The 22,872-nt window shown below is 39.5% G+C and overlaps 2 protein-coding genes across 3 annotated transcripts; one reads left to right on the top strand and one right to left on the bottom strand.

Moving 5' to 3' along the window:
- Nucleotides 1-2,725: 2,725 nt before the first annotated feature.
- On the top strand, nucleotides 2,726-5,201 carry nanp (N-acetylneuraminic acid phosphatase). 2 transcript variants are annotated; one of them, XM_083538462.1, is made up of 3 exons: nucleotides 2,726-2,955; nucleotides 4,063-4,161; nucleotides 4,483-5,201. In XM_083538462.1, exons 1-3 carry the CDS (start codon nucleotides 2,866-2,868, stop codon nucleotides 5,116-5,118), a joined length of 825 nt encoding a protein of 274 aa, XP_083394588.1. In that variant the 5' UTR covers nucleotides 2,726-2,865; the 3' UTR covers nucleotides 5,119-5,201. The 2 variants fall into 2 exon arrangements, with proteins under 2 accessions (XP_083394588.1, XP_083394589.1); XM_083538463.1 differs by lacking the exon at nucleotides 4,063-4,161 and having other exon boundaries at nucleotides 2,736-2,955.
- A 603-nt stretch (nucleotides 5,202-5,804) lies between these two features.
- On the bottom strand, nucleotides 5,805-14,352 carry polr1b (RNA polymerase I subunit B). The gene is made up of 15 exons (XM_083538298.1): nucleotides 14,063-14,352; nucleotides 12,828-12,995; nucleotides 12,593-12,739; nucleotides 12,364-12,496; nucleotides 11,816-11,952; nucleotides 11,309-11,532; nucleotides 11,002-11,173; nucleotides 10,094-10,262; nucleotides 9,727-10,008; nucleotides 9,483-9,616; nucleotides 8,903-9,073; nucleotides 8,000-8,156; nucleotides 7,640-7,836; nucleotides 7,298-7,548; nucleotides 5,805-7,172 (listed from the first exon to the last, which is right to left on the bottom strand). The coding sequence occupies exons 1-15, from the start codon at nucleotides 14,237-14,239 to the stop codon at nucleotides 6,290-6,292; spliced, it is 3,402 nt and encodes a 1,133-aa protein (XP_083394424.1). The 5' UTR covers nucleotides 14,240-14,352; the 3' UTR covers nucleotides 5,805-6,289.
- Between the last annotated feature and the right edge of the window lie 8,520 nt (nucleotides 14,353-22,872).

Genomic DNA, 22,872 nt, shown 5'->3' with positions numbered 1-22,872 from the left:
GATATTTGGTCTTGTTTTTTGTGCTTCCTTCTATGTTTAGGGTTATATATCTAAGGCATTTGAACATCATGAGAAACATGATGAGATAGCATGTGTGCCTGCAGCTCCAGCCACCCACCAGGATGAAAAGAAAAATAAGCAGCATCTGCCTACAGAACACACAAAAAAATATCAAACATTTCCCCTATTCAGTTCAGTGCATGTTCTTACATAGGTGTTTTATTGGTCTGCAGAACCATTACCTAGGGTTGTTTTTTCAGTCACTGAAAAATAGGTTAACAAGCTCTCACACACTCCCTGTTTCCTGAAACCAAGATTTACAGAACACTTCTAACAGTGGCATTAATAAAATAGCTTTCACAGGGCTTGGCATCTGGGCTATGAGCAGTATCTTTGTGCGTGAGAAATGACCTTAGTTGTCACTGTGAGTGCAGTATGTACTGACACATTTTTGCGTGTGAACCTTTGGCACCTGGCCAGGCGTGAGAGCACGCTAGCGGGTGAGGCTCAGTTTACCATAAAGTACACAAGCACTCGAGGTGGGAACCAGAAACTTGCAATGCTTTAATTTCCCAGCATCTTTTAGAAATATTACATGCAGCGATGAATGATGCAATTTTGTGTGTGCCTTTGTTTAGGCAAAATGTGAAATTCAGTTTGTTATTATGTTAAGGGGTGGATAAGCTATACAAATGTTTGTTCACCCCAGACCATCACACTTATTTTTCAATAGCCCATTTCAAAATCAGCATTCCAGGTCATCCCAGAGGTATTCAGTGGGTTTGGCATAAAGATTTTGTACGGACCACTTGACTCTTTCACACCAAGCTTGCAAAATCCTTCATGGAGTTCACCTTGTCTGTAGTGATGTCATAATGCTGAAACAGGTTTGGGCTTTTTAGTTCCAGTGAAGGGAACTTTATTATTATAATATTATTATTATTTTATTATATTTGTATTTATTTTTTATTTATTTAATTATAATTGGTGTTGTTTTATATTCCTTCTTTTTTTATATAGTATGTATTTTTAGTAAGTGAACACTTTTCTTTTTTTAAGTCATCATTAGAAATATCTTAAGCCATGGCAGACAATGTAAAATGAAATAAAAAGTATGACATGGGAATCCTTGCAGTACAGAAGAAGACAAAAGTTTTAGATCAGATATTCTTTTTAAAAATCCTTAAATGCTACATTAAAAAAATAAGCATTTAATTGCAAATATTCTGCAGATGGCAACCAGTTACATTCACTGTCTCTCACTGTTACCCTTTTTCTCCTCTGTCAAAATACACATATCAGGCTTAAATTTCAATTATCTTGCAGATGGAAACTAAATGCTGCTGCTCTTATAGAGACTGAAAGAAAGCAATATATTGTGGTGCATCAGTGGTGATAAGGTGCATAAATATCAGAGGTTTTGTTCGTATTGTTCTCGATCCAGGTCTGAAATTAATGGCTTTGCCGCCCTCTAGTGGTCAGGCAGCCATTTAATGCAACTCAAATGAGTGTTATATTTCCAATGCTCTCTAAAGTGAATCTAATTACCTGCAAGAGTTTTAAATCACATGGACCATACACCACCAAAAAGAGAGAAAATGTGGGTCTATACGCTGATCTATAGGTCGTGAATACTGCAATAGACACACAGTCCAGAATGTCGTTGTGAACTAATTATTGTTTCACTTAACTGGAACTAGAGTTATCCAGTAAAGGAAGGGAAGGGAAGGGAAATGGAAGGGAAAGGAAAGGGAAGAAAGCAAGAATGAAATGAAAAGAAAAAAGCAAGCAAGCAAGCAAAAAAGAGTGTCAATGTAAATTGTTTCCTTCATTATTTAATCTATTTTAATAGTAAGAAAGAAAGAAAAAAAAGATGCTTTATACTTGTCACATGTACCGTACAGCACAATACATTTTTTTCTATTCTTATCCCAGTGTTATTAGGATCTGTCTCAGTATTAAGATTCCCCTTAATGCATAGAGAGGTCCAAAAAGAACATGGTATAGCAAAGATGGTTTGGCAAAGACACATTTAAAACTTTTTACCTCAATCCCAATAAACACACCCCAAACCAAATGAAATGCCAATGATTTTCCAGCGCTTAACGTGACCTTGCTTATGGCCTTGAACACAAATCCCATCAGCCATGCTCCAAAATCTAGTCAAAATTACTGTTAAGGGTCCCAAATCCATATTAAAGCCATGCGTTTGGAATACGATGTTCAGTTAAGCACAATATAGGTGTCCTGGTCTGATGTCTGCAAATTTATGACCATGAATAGTATACATACATTTAGTAGTAATATTAACACAAATAATAGCATCTTTTAGGAATATGAAAATGCAATATCTCTCTCTCTCTCTCTCACACACACACACACACACACACACACACACACACACACACACACACACACACACACAAATAGCAACGGAACTAATAAACACACTTTAACATAAGTGTATATAAAATTTAATTGACACCTTTAATTTAGGATATTTAGATATACAGAAGTGTATCGCGTAACATTTAGTTTGAGAGCCTCAGCTGTAAATAACATGAAGGCACATAAGTACATAGAAGTGAGGAAAACATAGTTTTAGGACTAAATAAAAGATTGAAAGAAAGAAAGAAAGAAAGAAAGAAAGAAAGAAAGAAAGAAAGAAAGAAAGAAAGAAAGAAAGAAAGAAAGAGTTAGGCTAGCTGTAAATAAAATCCAACTCCCATGATGCTTAGCTAAATTCACTTCCTGTATTTTGGGTTACGTCCTGCTGACGTGTCGATACTGCTCTTCCACTTCCTGAATGTTGAATGGTTTATTGTGATCAGTATTAACGCAGGATCTGAGGTTCCCCTGATCGACATGGAGAGAGGAGGAATATCAGCCATACTGTTTGACCTGGACAACACTCTGGTGGACACTGCAGGGGCGGGACAGCTGGCTTTACACAGGGTAAGGAGAGTTCAGACAGGAGACTGAGCGAGGACACCAAATTATACATGATTTAATAAATAGCATGATTATTAATTTATTTATTACAACCCACACATCATTAAAAAAAGCTGTATTTAAAATAATAGGGAAGTGTTTTTACGACAGATCTCTGTGGTCGTGGTGGTGGAAAGGAAGGGGATTATGGAAGTTGTAGTTCAGTGACATTAAACTCGCTCATGCTGGAGCTCTTCAAATCTCTGCCATTAGAACCAGATAGGAACAGAACTCTATATATTTATACTTTATTTAGGATTTTACTATTAATTGTCTTTTTTGCATAAAATATATCTATTATCTGTGTGTGTGGTGATTGATTATTATTATTATTATTATTATTATTATTATTATTATTAATAATAATAATAATAATAATAATAATAATAATAATAATATAATAATAATAATAGGAGTAGCTGCAGTAGTAGTATTGTTTTTCCTCTTAAGGTATAGCAACTAAGATGAATGCAGACTTATAGCTGAATATTATATGAATATAATATATAGTGAATATAATATATAATGAATATAATATATAATGAATATAATATATAATGAATAATATAATATGATTATACTGATATATATTATATTCATTATATATAATAAACAATATATAATTAATATAATATATAATGCTAAGATAAATGCAGACTTATAGCTAAATAATAATAATAATAATAATAATAATAATAATAATAATGCATCACAGCTCCAGGGTTACTGGTTTAATAAGCGGTCCTGATTTTATGTTTGTGTCTGTACAGAGTTTAGTATGTTCTCCCAGTGTTTATGTGAGTTTTCTCAGAGTTTTTCAGTTGAACTGTACTGTGTTTATACATGCAGGTAAGTAGATTAGGTACACTAAATTACCCACATTACACGAAAACTATCATCACCAGTAGACCATGCACACACTTCCCTCCACTTAATTAGGAATGAATACCTTTGCATCTGCTCATTATTGCAGTTATCCAAATCATATAGCAACATCACACTGCATTGAACTCTGCTTGAATTTTGCCCACTGTCATCCTAAATCATTGTGTTTTTCTTTTCTAATTAAAGTTCCTCCGATACAAAATAAGCAAAAAAAATGTTGACAAAGTTTTTGCTGGTCAACACTGGAGAAAGCAGCAGCAGCAGTTAGGATGTGGTTTCAAACAAGTAAATCCCATAATTCTATTTTAATTTGGTGGTATTTTAGTGCTTTAAGTCTTCTGTTCACAATGTTTCACAAGAAACACCAGAATTCTTGATATATATATTTTTTTAAGTCTTTTAAATGTTGCATGGGATATGTCAGCAAAATGTGAAAGAAGTTAAAGAAAGAACATTATGGTTATTACTCTGCACAAAATACTGGTGAAAATGGTTAAATACTATGCACTTCTTTTTTTTACTGAGGTTTTTTTTTTGTAATATTCTTAATATCTAAGAAAATAGCAATACTGTTACTTACTAAACCTTGTTTTATAAACCTGACAGGTATGTGAGCTGTTGAGAAGTAAACTTAAGGACGCAAACACCAGCGACATTTGTAAGCGGTTTGCCCGTAAACTTTACGAGGAACAGTTTGACCCATCTGCAGGCATAACCATAGATGATGTTCGGATAAATCACTGGCATGAGGCCCTGCAGGAAGCCGAAGGTATGGATTGTGGCCATGGTCTGGCCTCAGATTGCTACCACACATGGAAAACCACCCGTCTTCAGGCTCTAGCATTAACTCCTGAAGTTTTCGCCCTGCTGCAAGAGTTAAAGCGCTCATACAAACTGCTGCTGTTGACTAACGGTGAAGCCCAGACACAGCGGGAGAAGTTGGAGGCGGTGAGATGTGAGGGACTCTTTAGTGCTCTGGTGGTGGCAGGAGACTATTCTGAGCAGAAGCCTGCAGTTTCCATTTTCACACACTGCTTCGAGCTACTGGGAGTGAAGCCACAAGACTGCATCATGGTGGGCGATTCACTGGATACCGATATCCAGGGTGGGTTTAACGCAGGGGTTCGAGCTACAGTGTGGATTAGCAAGAACGCAGATGCTCTTCCACAGAATTGGGTGACTCCTGATTACACCATTCCCTCAGTGCTCGAGTTGCCTGGTGTGTTAGCGAAGCTGAAATGATATTTTTTAAAGCTACAGTATGGCAGTTATTTAAAATTAAACAATTTTAAGCATGTCATTTTGCATACCTACTTTTACTTATTAAAAATATACATTTTATTTATATATATATATATATATATATATATATATATATATATATATATATATATATAAATAAATAAATACGGCAGCTTTCTCTGAAGCTCCCGGCATCAATCGCGCACATATGGTGCTTGTTTAGCATCATCACCAGCTCCTATTTGCATCTGTAAGGTTTGATTTTTCCGCCACTTTCGTGAGTTCTTCTGCGGCTGCACCGAGATAACCGACGTTAAAAGGCAAATTTTTCCCCCCTTGTGTTAGAGATATTAGGGTTTGGCGACATAACCGATAAAAAATGCTTAGAAAAAGCGAGAATTTGGCGGTTCCACTTCAAAAACGTCGACTTAATAGGGTTGTCGAGGTAACCGAGGGCGAGATAACCGGGTTCCACTGTATGTATGTGTGTGTATATATATATATATATATATATATATATATATATATATATGTGTAAGTTGTAAGACACTGATTTTTTTTCCAATACTTTTATTGTAATAATACAGAGATTTGGGTGATGTGACATTTTCATATCATTATATGAAACATTATAGAGATCAACAAAAATGGCGATGGGTAATAGATTAGCAGGTGATTTTGAGGTCTTTTTAATAAAATAACTATTTTTTAACCTAACTTTTTCCTCATAGCAGTCATATTGTGTTGCATATTGTAGAATGAGGTACAGTCTTCAAATACATATCATATTTACCATATTAACCACCTGCAATCACATTTCTTAGCAAACAGAAATATACAGCAGGGTTTCCAGATAAGTGATTCGGCAAAACCGATGTCCACATGACACTGGGGTCACTGGTAGGTGCTAATGCCATCTTGTAATAGCAGTCTTTTTTCCTATTTCTTTTCTATTTTTGTGCAAAAGGGGAAAAAAAAAACCCTTAGGCACTTTGATGTGTTTAAGTTCTGAATGTTAAACAATTCAGGGGAGAAAAAAAAAAAAAGCATCTTCAACAGTGTCCCTATATAAAAATAACCAACATTGATGAGTACATTGTCTTCTCAAAGCAATGCTCTGAAAATAGGATGCATGAGAATAAGAATCGGTGCTGCATGTTGAAATACAGGTCTACTTCACATCTAGTTTAATTTTAATGTTCATTGCCGCCAGTTCAGCCACGAAATAGCGGAACACATAGGGGACAGCCACCGTTTCAATGGCGTCGCTCTTCTTGCACAGCGTGCAGATAGTGTTCCGATGGCGTGTGGTTGACCAGTGTGGGGGTGGCTTCTCAAGCAGTGGAGACAGCAAACTGCCACAGTGCACACACACCTGAGCCACAGATCGATCCGAGCAGTTAAACAGCCGATCGTGGAGCAGGAAGGACGAACCGTGAGCCAGCAGGGCATCTCGCTCCATCTCTCCGAACCGGATGCCACCTTGCACATTCCTCCCTCCGAGTGGCTGATTGGTCACTTTGTCCCTCGCTCCTGTCGTCCTGACCTGGAACTTGTCAGAGACCATGTGGCGCAGGCGCTGGTAATAAACCACACCCACAAAGATATCTGCCTCCAGCTCCAGTCCGCTCAGACCTGAATAAAGGCGCTCGGTGCCGTAATAATTGTAACCTGCCGCCTTCAGCATGGTACCGAAGTGCTCAAGGGCCGAGTTTTTCTCCGAAAAGGTGAATGGGGTGGCATCGTGGCACAAGCCGTGCAGCGCTGCCGATTTGCCTGCCATGCTTTCGATCAGCATGCCGATGGTCATACGTGATGGAAAACCATGGGGGTTGAACAGGATGTCAGGGGTCATGCCACTCTCGCTGAAAGGCATGTCTTCTGCTGGCCACAGGCGACTTAGGATACCCTTCTGACCATGCCTGCTGGCAAACTTGTCTCCGATGGTGGGGTTGCGTGGTACTCGCATAGTAATGCATACACGCTTAAAGCGCCCTGATCCTGCTTCGTTGCTGCATGCTTTGATGTTGTCTATCACACAGCTCTCCTGACTCCTGAGAGAAACAGATAGAAGTAGGGATTACATTTTTTTTTTAAATGTACATTTTTAAAGCCACTGTACTGGTATTTTGACTGTATAAACGATTTTAATTCAGAGTAATCAGTAGCGAGAACGTACTTATAAAAGATAACATGGCTCTGGCCAGTGTTGAGGTTGATGTAGCTGTAAAACGGGTCTCCGTAATTCAGCTTGGTTCCGATAGGCGGTAATCCATCTGCATCCAACCTGCCAGACACTTTAGGGTCATCTGGTTTAGACCCAAACACCACACCTTCCTCAGCTTTTACCTTTTCCGACAGGTCCACTATCTCAGTCTTATAAACAGAGCCATGGGCAAAACCACGCTCCCAGGACGACTTGTTCACGATCTGGACAAGAAATGGTAATTAACCATGTGGCACACTTATGACATAAGTCATGCTTTCCATGTTTAATAACAAAAGATAAACCAATGCTGACCATGGCATCTTCCATATCGTAGCCTGTATAGGAGATCACGGCAACTATAGCATTTGTTCCAATGGGGTAGTTGTCTATGTTGTAGTGGTCATACATGACAGGACGGACCAGAGGACTCTGGGGGGTCTGTAAGCGGTATAACTTATTATCCGAGCGGTCCCGATAAGAGTGCAGAGGGAAACCCATAGTCTGTTTACCTGCATACCGCAAGCCAAAAGAAAAAAAAAGTAATTAAATATAGTAAATGTATCTAAAGCATACTTTTCTTTTTTATAATAATAGGGAATGCCTAAAATTAGATAAGTAAATCCAACGTTGGAAGCTGAATCTAGTACACCTGGCATGGTAGAGCAACCTTACCCATCTGGCACTGGTACATATTCCTAGGACTCTGGTTATGGTCCGAGAAGGGGATGAAACTGGCCACCACACTGAGCATGCTGTGAGGGAACAACTCCTGATGGGTGGTGACACCATGCTCTATCTCGTCTTCAAATATACCCACATTAAGGTAGAGCTAAAACACAAAGCAAAAATACTGGCTTAATGCCCCATTCTTCCATTGTAAGTGTTATACACTAACACACTAGTTATGTCATAACGCTGTTAAATGCTCCATTCTGATTGGTCAGAAGGCATCAATTAACTTTTTTATAACAGAAACCCTGACAAGAGATGGCTACCATACAAAGCACTGGTTTATATAAATGTGCACGTTCTAAAATGTTGCCATTTCTATGACAATCGGCTACATAAAAAGAAACGAAACACAAAAGCGCAACAGTTTAAAAATTAATACAGTAAAGCATTATGTAAGGAGACATTTATTTAACATTAAGGAGTCTCCAGCATGTCAACGTTTTCTAAAAAGGGAGCATCTTCAAGAGTTTTGACAGTTCCAAATAAACTGACAAGCTGCATTTGTTTTCTTATGAACTTCTGCTAAAGAGCCTCGCTCCAAAGAACTAGCTTGTTTTGTAGACAATAGGTAACAAACAAATTCTATAAATAGATGAAAATTATAAAATCAATTGCTGTGGTTTAATAAGATTCGGGACATGCCATACACGAACGTGGCAACAGTAATTCCATTTAACATCACACCACCCTGTCATTGATAATCTTTCTATACCAGCGCACTCATGTTATTCCTTGCTGGTACTTGGTGGATTAACAGTGGTAGTAAAAGTCAGTAATGAATATCATGACCTAAAACTGATGATGCATTATAAATCATGTGAGTTTGACAGTATGGTGTTGGACCTGTTCAAAGGTGCCAATAAGCTCCTCTTTCCCAAGGGTGAGGTTGCGGACTGGTCGCATCATCCGGCATGGCGTAGTGAACAGGTACAGGCTTGGGTACAAGCTTGCTTTACCTGTTTGAGGAACTAGAACAATTTCTGTCCAAGGAGGAATCTTTTTCTCCCTCATCACCTGTGAAAGGAGGAAACAATGTGTTTGACAATAAAATTAGAAGGGTGAACTTACTTCCTTTATCTCAATATTTCAGTCACAATTTTCACAAATGCTGAATTTCCACATAAAATAAGCAATGTATTAAAAATGTATGCAATGTTAGGTGATACATTTAAAAATGAAGCAAAACGTCGAACGTCAGGAAAAGCCACATAAACATAAAAAAATATAATAATAATCTAGATTCTATAAGGATGTAAACTGGCCATGCATTATCCATTAATCTCCATAATGTGTCAAAGACCCCCAAAAGATTGATGATGATAATAGCAATAATATCAATAATAATAGTAATAATAATGTTTCAGAGAGGAGGATTGTATGATGTCAGTGGTTGCAAAAAAAATTTTGTGCAAGTGGTACAAACCTTGAACTTGCGGAGAGATTCAACCAATGAGGGTGCAAGATCTTTCTCAACCCAGCCAATCATGTTGCCGTCCAGTATGACAGGGTAGCAACAGAAGTATGGCTGACCAGGAGTTCCGTCCACTGGAGTCACACCTGCCAAAGAGAAAAGCTCTTGACGTTTAATGAACTAAAAGAAATTGTACATAGTAAGAAAAGGATCTACTCAATCAATTTATTGTTAATGACCTATTACTGTTGATTACCTAGTGAGCAGAGAAGGCCAGGGAGCACTGTAGTAGAGTGAACAGGAGCCACAATCTCGCAGTGGACCGTGAGGTGGTTCATCAGACCACATGGTGTTCCGTCAGGTGTATGCACAGGACACAGAAAGCCCCAGGACTCAGGTAACAACTTTCTCACTGCTGTGGTCCTCATCTTGGCAAATGCTGCTCCTCTGTGCACACACCGGAAGTGGGACAAATAGCGAATGAAGTTGAGCTTGTCAGCCACAACACATAAACCACTGGACTGCAGCATACCCAGACCTGACAGACAGAGAGACATTTTAATCAGCATAAGGTGTAGCTCAACAAATCCAAGCTTCAGCTTTTGGTTGCTATGCCACGATACCCGTTTTGGAGACGAGGTTGCCTGTAGCTAGCAGGTACTCAAAGGCTCTGGTGAGATCAGTGCCCATATTGAGAACTTTAGTCAGGTTATCGGCAGTCAGTACACCAACTCGCTGGCCCCTCTTATCCAAGGCCAGTTTTACAGACACCAGCCAGGCCGTCAATTTCTCCTGAACAATATATACAGAAAAACTTTACTTTATTAGAAGCGTGTACTAGTTGTAATAGGTACAAAAATTTCTGAGAGAGCAATCATGTCTAATTTGATATAAGCATCCCTATATTGTAGTGATAAACCATTTTACATGGGTTTTACACCAGTCAGCCATGAACTAAAAGGATAAACAGACAAAAATCACACAAAATTCTTAAATGCTGACTTGGCCAGTCTAACACTTTCATGCTGTACTATGATGTTCCTCTTGGTTAGATGACTTTCACTGGAAATTAGCCAGATGTTTTTGTAGATGTCAGAAATTCATTCTGCTCCTACGAGCATGAGTTGCATCATTAATAAAGGTTAGTTAAATTATTCCATAAGCATCCATGCAAGCTCAAGCTATCACATGACCTCCAGTATGCTGATGAGCTTTTATGCTTTGGATCCTAAACAGATCTCTACTTTCTTTATAATATTCTATTTTAATCACTTTAATTAAGGTAAAAAAAAAAAATCCAGAACCTTTGTAGTTCATCTTTGCATTTCTTTGCAAATTGGCTTTCTGATTCTTAACTGCTGATGAGTCTGCCCTGTAGAGAATGCTGGAGCAGTCACTGACTTGTTTTTGGAGTTTGTATAACTGTGTATTAAGTTTAAATGATCACTATATTATAATAGCAATCACACCACACCATCTGCAAACACACACCATCTGCTGAACACCACTGCTGGGGACCCATCAAGCTCACCTTTAGAAACATTAGATAAAGCTGTCCAGGTGTGAGCACCTCCTGACACATTAGACTGTCTGGGTTCTCCTCCATACACTCCTGTTTGGCAAAGGCAAACAGCTTTCGTGTCATCAGACAAAGCATGTAGAACTTCTCAGTGTCAGACTTCAGGTGAATGCACAGACACTCACTGTGGACAAAAGGGGGAAAAATGTTTAGACACTACAAATACATGAACTTATAACAATGAAAACAAAAAAAAAGCAACTTATCATCATTGTTAGTTTGCCATGACTAACAATTCAATTCTACAAAATGAACTTACTCCAGGAGAAATTTAGCACACTGCTCATTTGTGTACCACTCTGGCAAGTTCAGCTTCACCCGAAAGCGTTCTCCCAAATAGTCGAGCACCTTCACTCTGGTAGTGCAGCCCTCCTCCATCACCAAGCGCAGCATCTCCGACACACAGCTCTTGAAAAAGGAGTTTTCCTCTCTGCCCTTTATCAGCTCCTGGTAGATCTGGTAGTCTGAGAAATCGACTAGGGCCTGGACACCATATATAAATATATTGAACATCATCATACAAAGAAATAAAAAGGAATGCAATGAGTGGTCACTTTCGGTACTCTCATTACTGAAAATATGACATGGATCTAAGGGAAGTAATACTGTAATGCTTACATTACTTGCTACTTTATTCTCCATTTTAAATCGATCTATATGGTTCACATTCATAAAAATGCACCAGAAGCTAAATCAGATCTCTCACTTTGACCTAGTAATGTGAACCTAGCCTATGCTTTATAAGCAGTGTAGCAATCAGCATTACCTTAAGAGCAAAGCCCAGGGGAAGGAAAAACAGCTCTTTATTATAAATGAAGTTGAGCATGACTGTTCCATTGTCCAGGTAGTGAAGGTTCATGTTAATGGATGTATGTTCCTCCCTGACGCAATGCACTGAAATTCCTGAATACACAGAGATCGCATTTGTGAAATGCAACAGAAAGGTTGAATATATTGATACAATCAACTAAACAAAAAAAACAAAAAACAAAAAAAACAATTTGAAACCAGGTGACACCTAACAGTTATTACAGAAAAATAAGAGAGAATGGAAGGACAAACACAACTGTTAAGAGAATATGGAAGAGTTTTCTGGAAAGGCAAAGGATTGGTTATTAAAGAAAATATATCACATTCAAAAAAACTTTAATTTTACTATAAATATTTTAGCATTTACAATAGGACCATATTTGCTACTTTAAAGCACCTGTTAAACACCCAATGCATTGTGATAAAAATAACATACATGTCATTTGATCAAGGGAACACAAACTTTTGCATTCATATTCATGACAGCACAGAGTTACAACTCACCGTACTGAGTGTAACCTTGACCGCGGCTTTTAAATTTTGGTCTTGACAAGGCGATAGGGTAGTTCCTCCTTGGCATGATGAGCAGGCGGATCACTTTCTCAATACCATTCACTATAAAGTAGCCACCCATTTCCTACAGGACAGACAAGGAAAAAAGATGAAAGAATCATTAGAAAGAAAATAAAATTTTCTCCAGGAATAGCACTACTGATTTTATTACATTTTTTACCTCTGCTTCTTCATGGTGCTCTATTAACTCTTTTGGTGAGAGGCCATGAAGATTACACAGTTTGGACTTCACCATGATGGGCACCTGTCCCATTGACTGCTTAATGATTCCTTTAGGCACCCCATTGACTGACCAACTAACATCTGCCTGTGCACAGAAACACAAAATAAAGTAAAATAAAGAACATGTTTGCTGAGATATTTGGGTTTATTGCACAAACGTCAATCCGTCCTACCACTAGCTTTCCTCTGTACGTGCACCTCCTTCCTCTACACTCAGCAGGATACACACAGAGTTCCTTGCAGATTCCTCCTTTGGTCACAGCGGGTTTCTGGATTGTAGCTTCCACAAACGATAGGCTGATTCTGTCTTCCTTGAACAGGAACTCCATAGGAGGAATGGCCTGAAGATAATAAAACATGAAGCAATGTAATGGCATTAATTCAATTCAATTTAATTCATTTTTATTTGCGTTTTAAACAATGAATTGCTTCAAAGTGGCTTTACACAGATAATGTGGTGATAAAAATGAAAAAGCTGTTCTTTATAAATGTACGTTTGTCCCCTATTAACTAAATATAAATAAAATAAATAAAAGATATATATATTATGTATTTCTCTCCAACTTTTTCAATGATTACAGTAAAAATAAACATGTTACAAAAGTCTAAATCCCAAGACTTTCTGTAGTTGAATGTAACAAATACCTATAGGTGTTACAAACTACTGACACTGGAGACTCCTTCCATAATGTCAAATATACATTTCCACACAGAATGCTTCACCATATCAACAATTACACAGAATTTTCTGCAGAGTTCACGTAGAGCTTCTGCTATAATTTATGTAAACTCTTACTACAGAAATAACATTAGAAGAATGAATTAATCCATAACACTACTGCCAGAGCTGCTGCTACACAACAATAGTCTACACCTTGAGATGCATCTTGTGAATCCAGAACCCAACCTCGTTGTGGTATGTGGTACTTATATTTATTTTGATATATCAAGTGTTGTTCAACAGTAATACAGCCTCAAGATTTTGCATATGGCCTCATAGCACCAAACACGATTAACTGGGGATCTATTAGTACTGTAGGCTATTAGTAGTTAAAATATAATGTTGGCCTTGTTTAGTCCTTTAACAAATCTGACAATATATAGTGGATATATGATGTAAACATTCAAAGGGCATGCAAACTTTTACTTTATTACTGCATTCAGGAGTTGTGTAGAGCAATATTAGGAAACTTTAAGAAGCCTTAAGGTGCGTTCCAGCACAGATTTGAACATACATTCAGAGTTGAGGATAAACAAACAACTGTAAAGCAGTACAATGTGCGTTTGCGTGTAACTCGTTGACTTTCAGGTATAATACAATACGAATATCGTGTCAGGATAGAGCTGGTCATTATGACAGTAATGCTGATGGAACTGCTCCACGTGAGCCTCGGCGAAGAGCACTGACCTGAATCACTCTGCATAGTCCATCAGTAACCGCTTGATCAAACGACTCGATGTGCGCTTTCACCAGATCTTGCACGGCTTCATGCTGGTTTTCTTTTGGAAACCCAAATCCGGCCTCGGTGAGGTGTTTTAGGCTCGGAGCAGTGGCTAAACCACTCCACTTACAAGAGTAATCCATATTCGCATGCTCTTCTCACATGTGTTACTGAGCGCAATGTGGGAAGTTGGCCCACACGCAACTTCCGCCCGCGTGCACCCATATATTTCAAAATATAAGCTCGAACAGTGGCATTACTTTATTTTTGTCAAAGGTATCAGGCAAAATAATAACAAAAAAAAAAAATAATAATAATAATTATATATATATATATATATATATATATATATATATATATATATATATATATATATATATATATATATATATATATATATATATATATATAAAGTTGTTAGTTATATATATATATATATATATATATATATATATATATATATATATATATATATATATATATATAAAGTTTTTAGTTTTATATATATATATATATATATATATATATATATATATATATATATATATATATATATATATATATAAAACATTTTTAGTTTTATATATATATATATATATATATATATATATATATATATATATATATATATATATATATATATATATATATATATATATATATAAAGTTTTTAGTTTTATATATATATAAATTTTTTAGTTTTTTATATATATATATATATATATATATATATATATATATATATATATATATATATATATATATATATAATTATTATTTTATTTTTTTTGTTATTATTTTGCCTGATATATATATATATATATATATATATATATATATATATATAAAACTAAAAACTTTTTTTCGGCTTCTCCCATTAGGGGTCGCCACAGCGGATCATCCGCATGTTTGATTTGGCACGTTTTTTTACGCTGGTGTTGCCAGGAGAAAGCCTCTTCTTTCCGAAAAAAACGAGTGCAGCACAGCATACGTTTGCAAAGTTGCATTTGAACAAACCACAAGCCTTTGGGAACAATGTCCTTTGGACTTGATACCAATGTGGAGATGTTCGGTTATAATTCACATCCCCACCTTGGCAAAAACCAAACACAGCATATCAGCACAAACCCCTCTTACCACCTGTCAAGCACAGTGGAAGAGGGGTGATGATTTGCAGCCACAACACCTGGGAAGACCTTGCAGACTGTGAGTTGGCAACATGTACAAAGTATTCTAAAATGTAATATGAGGCCAATTCTCCAACAGCTAAAGTTTGGCTTCAACAGCTAAAGTTGTACAATAATACCAAGCAGACCAGCAAAGTTACAACAGAAAGCCTGGAAATAAACAGAGTCAAGGTGTTGTAATGACTCAGTCAAAGTCCAGACCTCAACTTGACTGAAATGCTGTGGTAATACTTTAGGAGAGCTGTGCATTAACAAATGAGTGAGCCAAAATTCCTCCACAATGATATGAGACCTATAAAGTCATAAAGAACACGAGTACTTCACGTTATTGCTGCTAAAGGGGGTTCTACAAGCATTTTGTTCAAAGTGTACATGATTTTTTATACATGCTTCCTCATTTTGGCATTTACTTTGTAACATGTCAGGGGTTGTTGATCTAAGGTTGTATTTACTTAATTCCAATACCGGTTAAGGACCAGATATTTTTTGTTATATCCTGATGTCCTGAAAGAATTCAGAGAGAGTGTACTTTCTTTTTCACATGACAGTATGTTATTAGCATACTGCTCTTATAACTGTTACAGATCTACAGAAATATTGGAGAGAGAGAGAAAGAGAGAGAAAGAAGACAATGACTGAAAGTCCATTTAACAGATAAACTTAGTTGCTTTTTTCTATTAAGGGGAACCTAGAAACCAGGATTATAGCACGATTAGTTCACTTTACAGCATTAGAGTAAAAAATGTGATCTCTTTGATAGAATGGTGCAATATAATGTATATAATGGTACATACATACAGTAATTAATATATAATTTTCAAAATATCTATAAATATCTAAACTACTGAAAGAAGTGTTACATACAGCTGGTTAGCCTCTTTTGAATATTATTAACTCCTCACTGTCTTTAGGTCACATCCCTAAACCCCTCAAGTTGGCAGTTATTAAGCCCCTTCTTAAGAAACCTCATTTGGATCCAAACACACTATCAAATTACAGACCCATTTCAAATCTCCCATTTACAGGGCCGCTGGAAGTCATTTTGAACAGGGGGTGCTGTGAATTTTTTTATTCATTTTTTTTGGACAAAAAACCTGTGAGCCTATGGGCCTATTTAGAATACATTTAAAAAAATAAATACATAGGGCTGTGACGATGGCACTTTTTTTTTTTACCACTGCGGTGGTAATGGACCAAATACCGGCGGTGTTGCGGTGGTTGGGGGGTTGTTTTGAAATAAATAAAAGAAAAACCCAAAGAAACAACACACTAAAGCCTGTAAAGCATTGAAATAAATATCAGTAAATACTGGAAACTTACATAATATAATAAAGTTGAATCCATTTAAAAAAAACAGTTTTATATTTCCACACAAAGACGCGTTATAGCCTACCGCTCTGCGCTTTGAGAGGGATGTGGAACACGAGCAGGAAAGAGACCATCGATCTCTTTTTCTGATATCTTCATGTTGTTGTAAAAGGTATGAAGAGCTAATTTTATCTTCCACAAGGGCAAGGCATTTAGGCTATGTTTGCGCACTGCCAGAGAAAGCCAAACTAAAATCACCCGCGCGTGTGAAACGCGCTTTACAAATGAACTTGAAAAATCAATATAATTAAAATAATCAAAATAATTAAATTAAAATCCAAAATACACTTAATAGCCTACGTGTGTCAAAATCATTTCCTAAAATATCCATAAGGAATTTATAAATTGTGCAAAATATTTTTAATAGCCTACATTTAAAAAAAAAATCTCTCTCTTGCCAATAGGGGGTGCTGCAGCACCCCCACTTCCTGCGGCCATGCCCATTTATGTCTAGAATTTTAGAAAAGATTGTGTCTGCCCAGTTATGTTCCTACTTACAAGAGAACAATATCTTTGAAGAGTTTCAGTCAGGTATCAGGCCCCATCATAGCACAGAAACTGCTCTAGTTAAAATCACTAATGACCTGTTTTTAGCTTCAGACCAAGGCTACATCTCTCTGTTAGTTTTGCTGGATCTTATTGCTGCATTCGACACTATAGATCATGATCTTCAATTGTGCTCAATGTAGTGTTAATATTTTACTCTTTCAAGTGATATTTGACTCCATTTAGTGTTTTTTCAAATTAACTCTTGTACTATTTTACACAGTTCTGAGCAGTTTGAATTTGACTCTGCAACAATTTCCTTCACCCTCAGAGTTGTTTATCATTAATTCTAAGTGACCTATAAAGAACTTAAAGTTCTCAAAGTTATTCTTCTGAAAAACACCATTCATGTTTCCCCATTAAAAGGACAAAATTAAAAACTTGCTTTTCAGTCTTAAAAGAAAAATTAACAAACTATATACTCACAAATGTAATTTGTCAAGCTTATTTTGAAAAAAGAAAAATAATAAAAACAATGATTCTGATATGACAAACAGGACAAATTACATGTAACTATATGGTACTGTCACGCGGCGAATGCGGAGACGGAGGCGGAAGTAGAAGCAGGCGTGTTTAATGAAAACAAAAAGGCAGAGCCAACACAAAACACCCGCAGCGCGGGATAATCCGGTAAACGGCAGTTTCGTAAATACTAGATCCACGGAGCGTGAGGGAGGAAGCGCGGCGAGGAGGCATCGACGGGAAAGCGTCGGTAATCCGAGGTGCGCTGGGGAAGAGGCACGCTACCGTGTAGAGAACGCGGAGTCCGGGAAGGGACGGAGTGTAGCAGGAGAAGCATATGCGGAGAGCCGCACCACCGGGAACCTGCACAGAAGCATACACACACGTACATGCACAATAACGGACAGCGTGAGTGTGGGGTTTATATAGGTGGTGTGATGGGCCACGGAAATGAGCCTCAGCCGCTCCTCATGAACCCGATTGCGAGCAGCTCCGAGCGGGCAGGGCACGCACGCGAGCAGGAGCGCGATGCGTAAGGGAATCCCGGGATATGACAGCCTCCGAAGGGGGCGTGGCAGGGGGATTCCTGACAGGTACAATAAACAAATCAGAATCACAACCATAAGACATCAAAATGTCACAGTTTGTGGTGCAAAATTTCCTTAACATCCAAAGCACAAGGTGCTTCTATGGTATGTGCAACTTTGAAAGCATGAATATGTTCAGCTAAACAAACAGTTTTCAGTGCAGTTGTTATTAAAAGGACTTGTTCATCTTTGACAACAATATTCTGGATTACATGAAATACAGGCATGTCATTTTGAACCTGAACACAAACTGCTAACCCTGACCGATATATATTTCCACAGTATTTGACTCATTTCACATTTAGGACCTTAGTCCACATGGGCACAATAAGTTTCTCAGCCATCTCAGTGCCAACTTCCATTTTATTCAAGGGGACCATTTTACCAGGAAATAATGTTTGCCAAATGTAAGCCATTTGGCACTGGTGTTTCTTTGCTAATGTTTTTGTTATGTTTTTAAAGGTTTTTAAAAAAACATAACTTAAAAAACAGAAAAAGGCTTTTTAAAAATTTTATGCTTTGCTTTGTAACGCATGCACCAACAATGTAGCAGTGGTCCAATTTTATGCATACAACTAGGGTAATGCACCATAAAATGATGCTTTGGCAACAATTTCTTATCAGGGAACAAATGCTTAAACAAACTGTGGTGCTCTGCAATCAGGTGTTTAAAATAAATGATAATACCAGTGGCTATATATATATATATATGGGCTTTTCATCTGACCCTCCGATGCTTCTTTTTGCAGAGTTTTAATTCTCCATGCCAAAAATCCACTTCCATCTTCTGCATTGTAATAATGCTCCTATGACCAAAACAAACAGACCTAAAAGTTATACATTACTAGACTAAGAAAATAAATACCACTTCAATTATACTGTAAATAATATTTAATTTGCAAGATGCAGTAAATCCTCCTTCTGTAAATCAAATAGATTGAGAGGCAACAGCTACTAACATAGCCACGTTTGCTCCTGGGGTCAGCCAAATTTGGGAAGAGGGAGATGATTCTCTTTGCATATTGTTCCTTCAAGTGCCCGGAAGGCCTTGTTCTACACACAAACATAAACCAATTACAACCCAAAACATCAGAAACATTCATTTACAAGGTACTGTATAAACAACCTACCCATGTTCATTTGTCAAATGTGTTACCAAGATTTTCACCATGTCACGTCTTCGGCTATCTGACAGACTTTTATTGTGAGTGTATTCACTTGCAATCTTTTCACCTCCAGGGCTGGTCTTTAGGATATTTTCGATCATCTGAAAGAGGGGATGATATAATATTGAGCAAAGATGAGAAAATAACAACTGGCAACTGTATATACCATACCATACCATCTTCTCCCGCTTATCCGAGGCCGAGTTGCGGGGGCAGCAGTCTAAGCAGAGATGCCCAAACTTCCCTCTCCCTAGATACTTCTTCCAGCTCTTCCGGGGGGACACCAAGGCGTTCCCAGGCCAGCCGGAAGACATAGTCTCTCCAGTCTCTTCCTTCCCAGGAAGGCGTCCAGGAGGCATCCGGAACAGATGCCCGAGCCACCTCAGCTGACCCCTCTCGATGTGGAGGAGCAGCGGCTCTACTCTGAGCTCCTCCCGAGTGACCGAGCTTCTCACCCTATCTCTAAGGGATCGCCCAGCCACCCTGCGGAGAAAGCACATTTCGGCCGCCTGTATCCGGGATCTTGTCCTTTCGGTCATGACCCAGAGCTCATGACCATAGGTGAGAGTAGGAACGTAGATTGACCGGTAAATCGAGAGTTTCGCCTTGCGGCTCAGCTCTTTCTTCACCACGACAGACCGGTACATCGACCGCATTACTGCAGAAGCTGCACCGATTCGTCTGTCAATCTCCCGTTCCACCCTTCCCTCACTCGTGAACAAAACCCCAAGATACTTAAACTCCTCCACTTGCGGCAGGAACTCTCCACCAACCTGAAGTGGGCAAGCCACCCTTTTCCGACTGAGGACCATGGCCTCGGATTTGGAGGTGCTGATTCTCATCCCAGCCGCTTCACACTCGGCTGCAAACCGTCCCAGTGCGTGCTGAAGGTCCTGGTCTGATGAAGCCAACACGACAACATCATCTGCAAAGAGCAGAGACGAAATTGTGTTGTCACCAAACCGTCACCCTCCGGCCCCTGGCTGCGCCTAGAAATTCTGTCCATAAAAATTATGAACAGAACCGATGACAAAGGGCAGCCCTGCCGGAGTCCAACATGCACCGGGAACAAGTCTGACTTACTGCCGGCAATGCGAACCAAGCTCCTGCTTCGGTCGTACAGGGACCGGACAGCCCTTAGTAAAGGGCCCCGGACCCCATACTCCCGGAGCATCCTCCACAGGCCGCCGCGAGGGACACAGTCGAATGCCTTTTCCAAATCCACAAAACACATGTGGACTGGTTGGGCAAACTCCCATGAACCCTCCAGCACCCTGTAGAGGGTATAGAGCTGGTCCAGTGTTCCACGGCCTGGACGAAAACCACACTGTTCCTCCTGAATCCGAGGTTCTACTATCGGCCGTATTCTCCTCTCCAGTACCCTGGCATAGACTTTCCCAGGTAGGCTGAGAAGTGTGATCCCCCTATAGTTGGAACACACCCTCCGGTCCCCCTTCTTAAAAAGAGGGACCACCACCCCGGTCTGCCATTCCAGAGGCACTGTCCCCGACCGCCACGCGGTGCTGCAGAGGCGTGTCAGCCAAGACAGCCCCACAACATCCAGAGACTTGAGGTACTCAGGGCGGATCTCATCCACCCCCGGTGCCTTGCCACCGAGGAGTTTCTTTACTACCTCGGTGACTTCAGCTTGGGTAATGTGGACGAGTCCACCTCTGAGCCCTCAGCCTCTGCTTTCTCAATGGAAGACGTGACGGCAGGATTGAGGAGATCCTCGAAGTATTCCTTCCACCGTCCAACGACATCCCCAGTTGAGGTCAACAGCTCCCCACCTCCACTGTAAACAGCATTGGTAGGGCACTGCTTCCCTCTCCTGAGGCGCCGGACGGTTTGCCAGAATCTCTTCGAGGCCAGCCGATAGTCCTTCTCCATGGCCTGACAGCTCCGCCCCTCTCTTTACCCGCGTGTCCAAGACATACGGCCGCAGGTCAGATGAAACGACCACAAAGTCGATCATCGACCTACGGCCTAGGGTGTCCTGGTGCCACGTGCACTGATGGACACCCTTATGCTTGAACATGGTGTTCGTTATGGACAAACTGTAACTAGCACAGAAGTCCAATAACTGAACACCGCTCGGGTTTAGATCAGGGGGGCCGTTCCTCCCAATCACGCCCCTCCAGGTGTCACTGTCGCTGCCCACGTGGGCATTAAAGTCTCCCAGTAGAACGACGGAGTCCCCAGTCGGAGCACTGTCCAGCACCCCTCCCAGAGACCCCAAGAAGGCCTGGTACTCTACACTGCCGTTTGGCCCGTAGGCACACACAACAGTGAGAGACCTATCCCCGACCCGTAGGCGCAGGTAAACGACCCTCTCATTCACCGGGGTAAACTCCAACACATGGCGGCTGAGCTGGGGGGCTATAAGCAAACCCACACCAGCCCGCCGCCTTTCACCATGGGCAACTCCAGAGTGGTGAAGAGTCCATCCTCTCTCGAGGAGTGTGGTTCCAGAGCCCAAGCCGTGCGTAGAGGTGATCCCGACTATCTCTAGTCGGAACCTCTCAACCTCACGCACAATCTCAGGCTCCTTCCCCGCCAGCGAGGTGACATTCCACGTCCCTAGAGCTAGCTTCCGTGTCCAGGGATCGGGTTGTCGAGGCCCCCGCCTTCGAGTTCTGCCCGATCCTCTCAGCACCAGCCCCTTACGAGCCCCAACCCCGGGCCTGGCTCCAGGGTGGGGCCCCGGTTGCGCCATACCGGGCGACATCACGGTCCTAAATCTGTTTTTTCTCATAAGGGTTTTTGAACCGCTCATAGTCTGACCCGCCGCCTAGGACCTGCTTGCCTTGGGAGACCCTACCAGGGGCATATAGCCCCAGACAACATAGCTCCTAGGGTCATTCGGGTACTCAAACCCCTCCACTACGTTAAGGTGGCAGTTCAAGGAGGGGAACTGTATATAGTTCCAAATATTTTTAATATTTAAGTAATTCTATATAGATGTAATTCAGAGACAAGATTGATGATCCTTACCTGAGCAAGATGTTCCTCTGCTTGATTTTTTTTTAGGAAGACTTCTAATCAAAATTGCTGTGTCGTCAGTCTCTGATCTCCTACTAAGCTTGAGCTTAAAGAATCTTCAACCATATATAAATAATAAACCATACCTATAGTCTGATTAACTGTTCATACAATTTTTATATCATGTTATACAGCTATTGAGAATTAGTACAATAGACACATTAGTCTATGCAAAAAAAAATTGGTGAATATTGTTGAAAATAAACACAAAAATGTATAAGCATGTAAAACAATTTACCATAAAAACATTCTTTGCCTGGGATCAAATTTTCTAGGACACCAAGGTCTGGTCATGTCAGCAGGTTTTCAAATGCTTCCTCATCAACCTCTGTCTTCGAGTCATCAAAGACTTTTACATCCATTGTAGGAAAAGCAAATTTCTTGCCAACTGAAGGATGACAAACCATTGCCAAAAACC

This window comes from Silurus aristotelis, assembly GCF_946808225.1.
Source record: "Silurus aristotelis genome assembly, chromosome: 4".
In the NCBI taxonomy this organism is placed as follows: Eukaryota; Metazoa; Chordata; class Actinopteri; order Siluriformes; family Siluridae; genus Silurus; species Silurus aristotelis.
The sequence above is the reverse complement of the archived record's forward strand: the minus strand, read 5'-3'. Positions and strand labels throughout refer to the sequence as shown.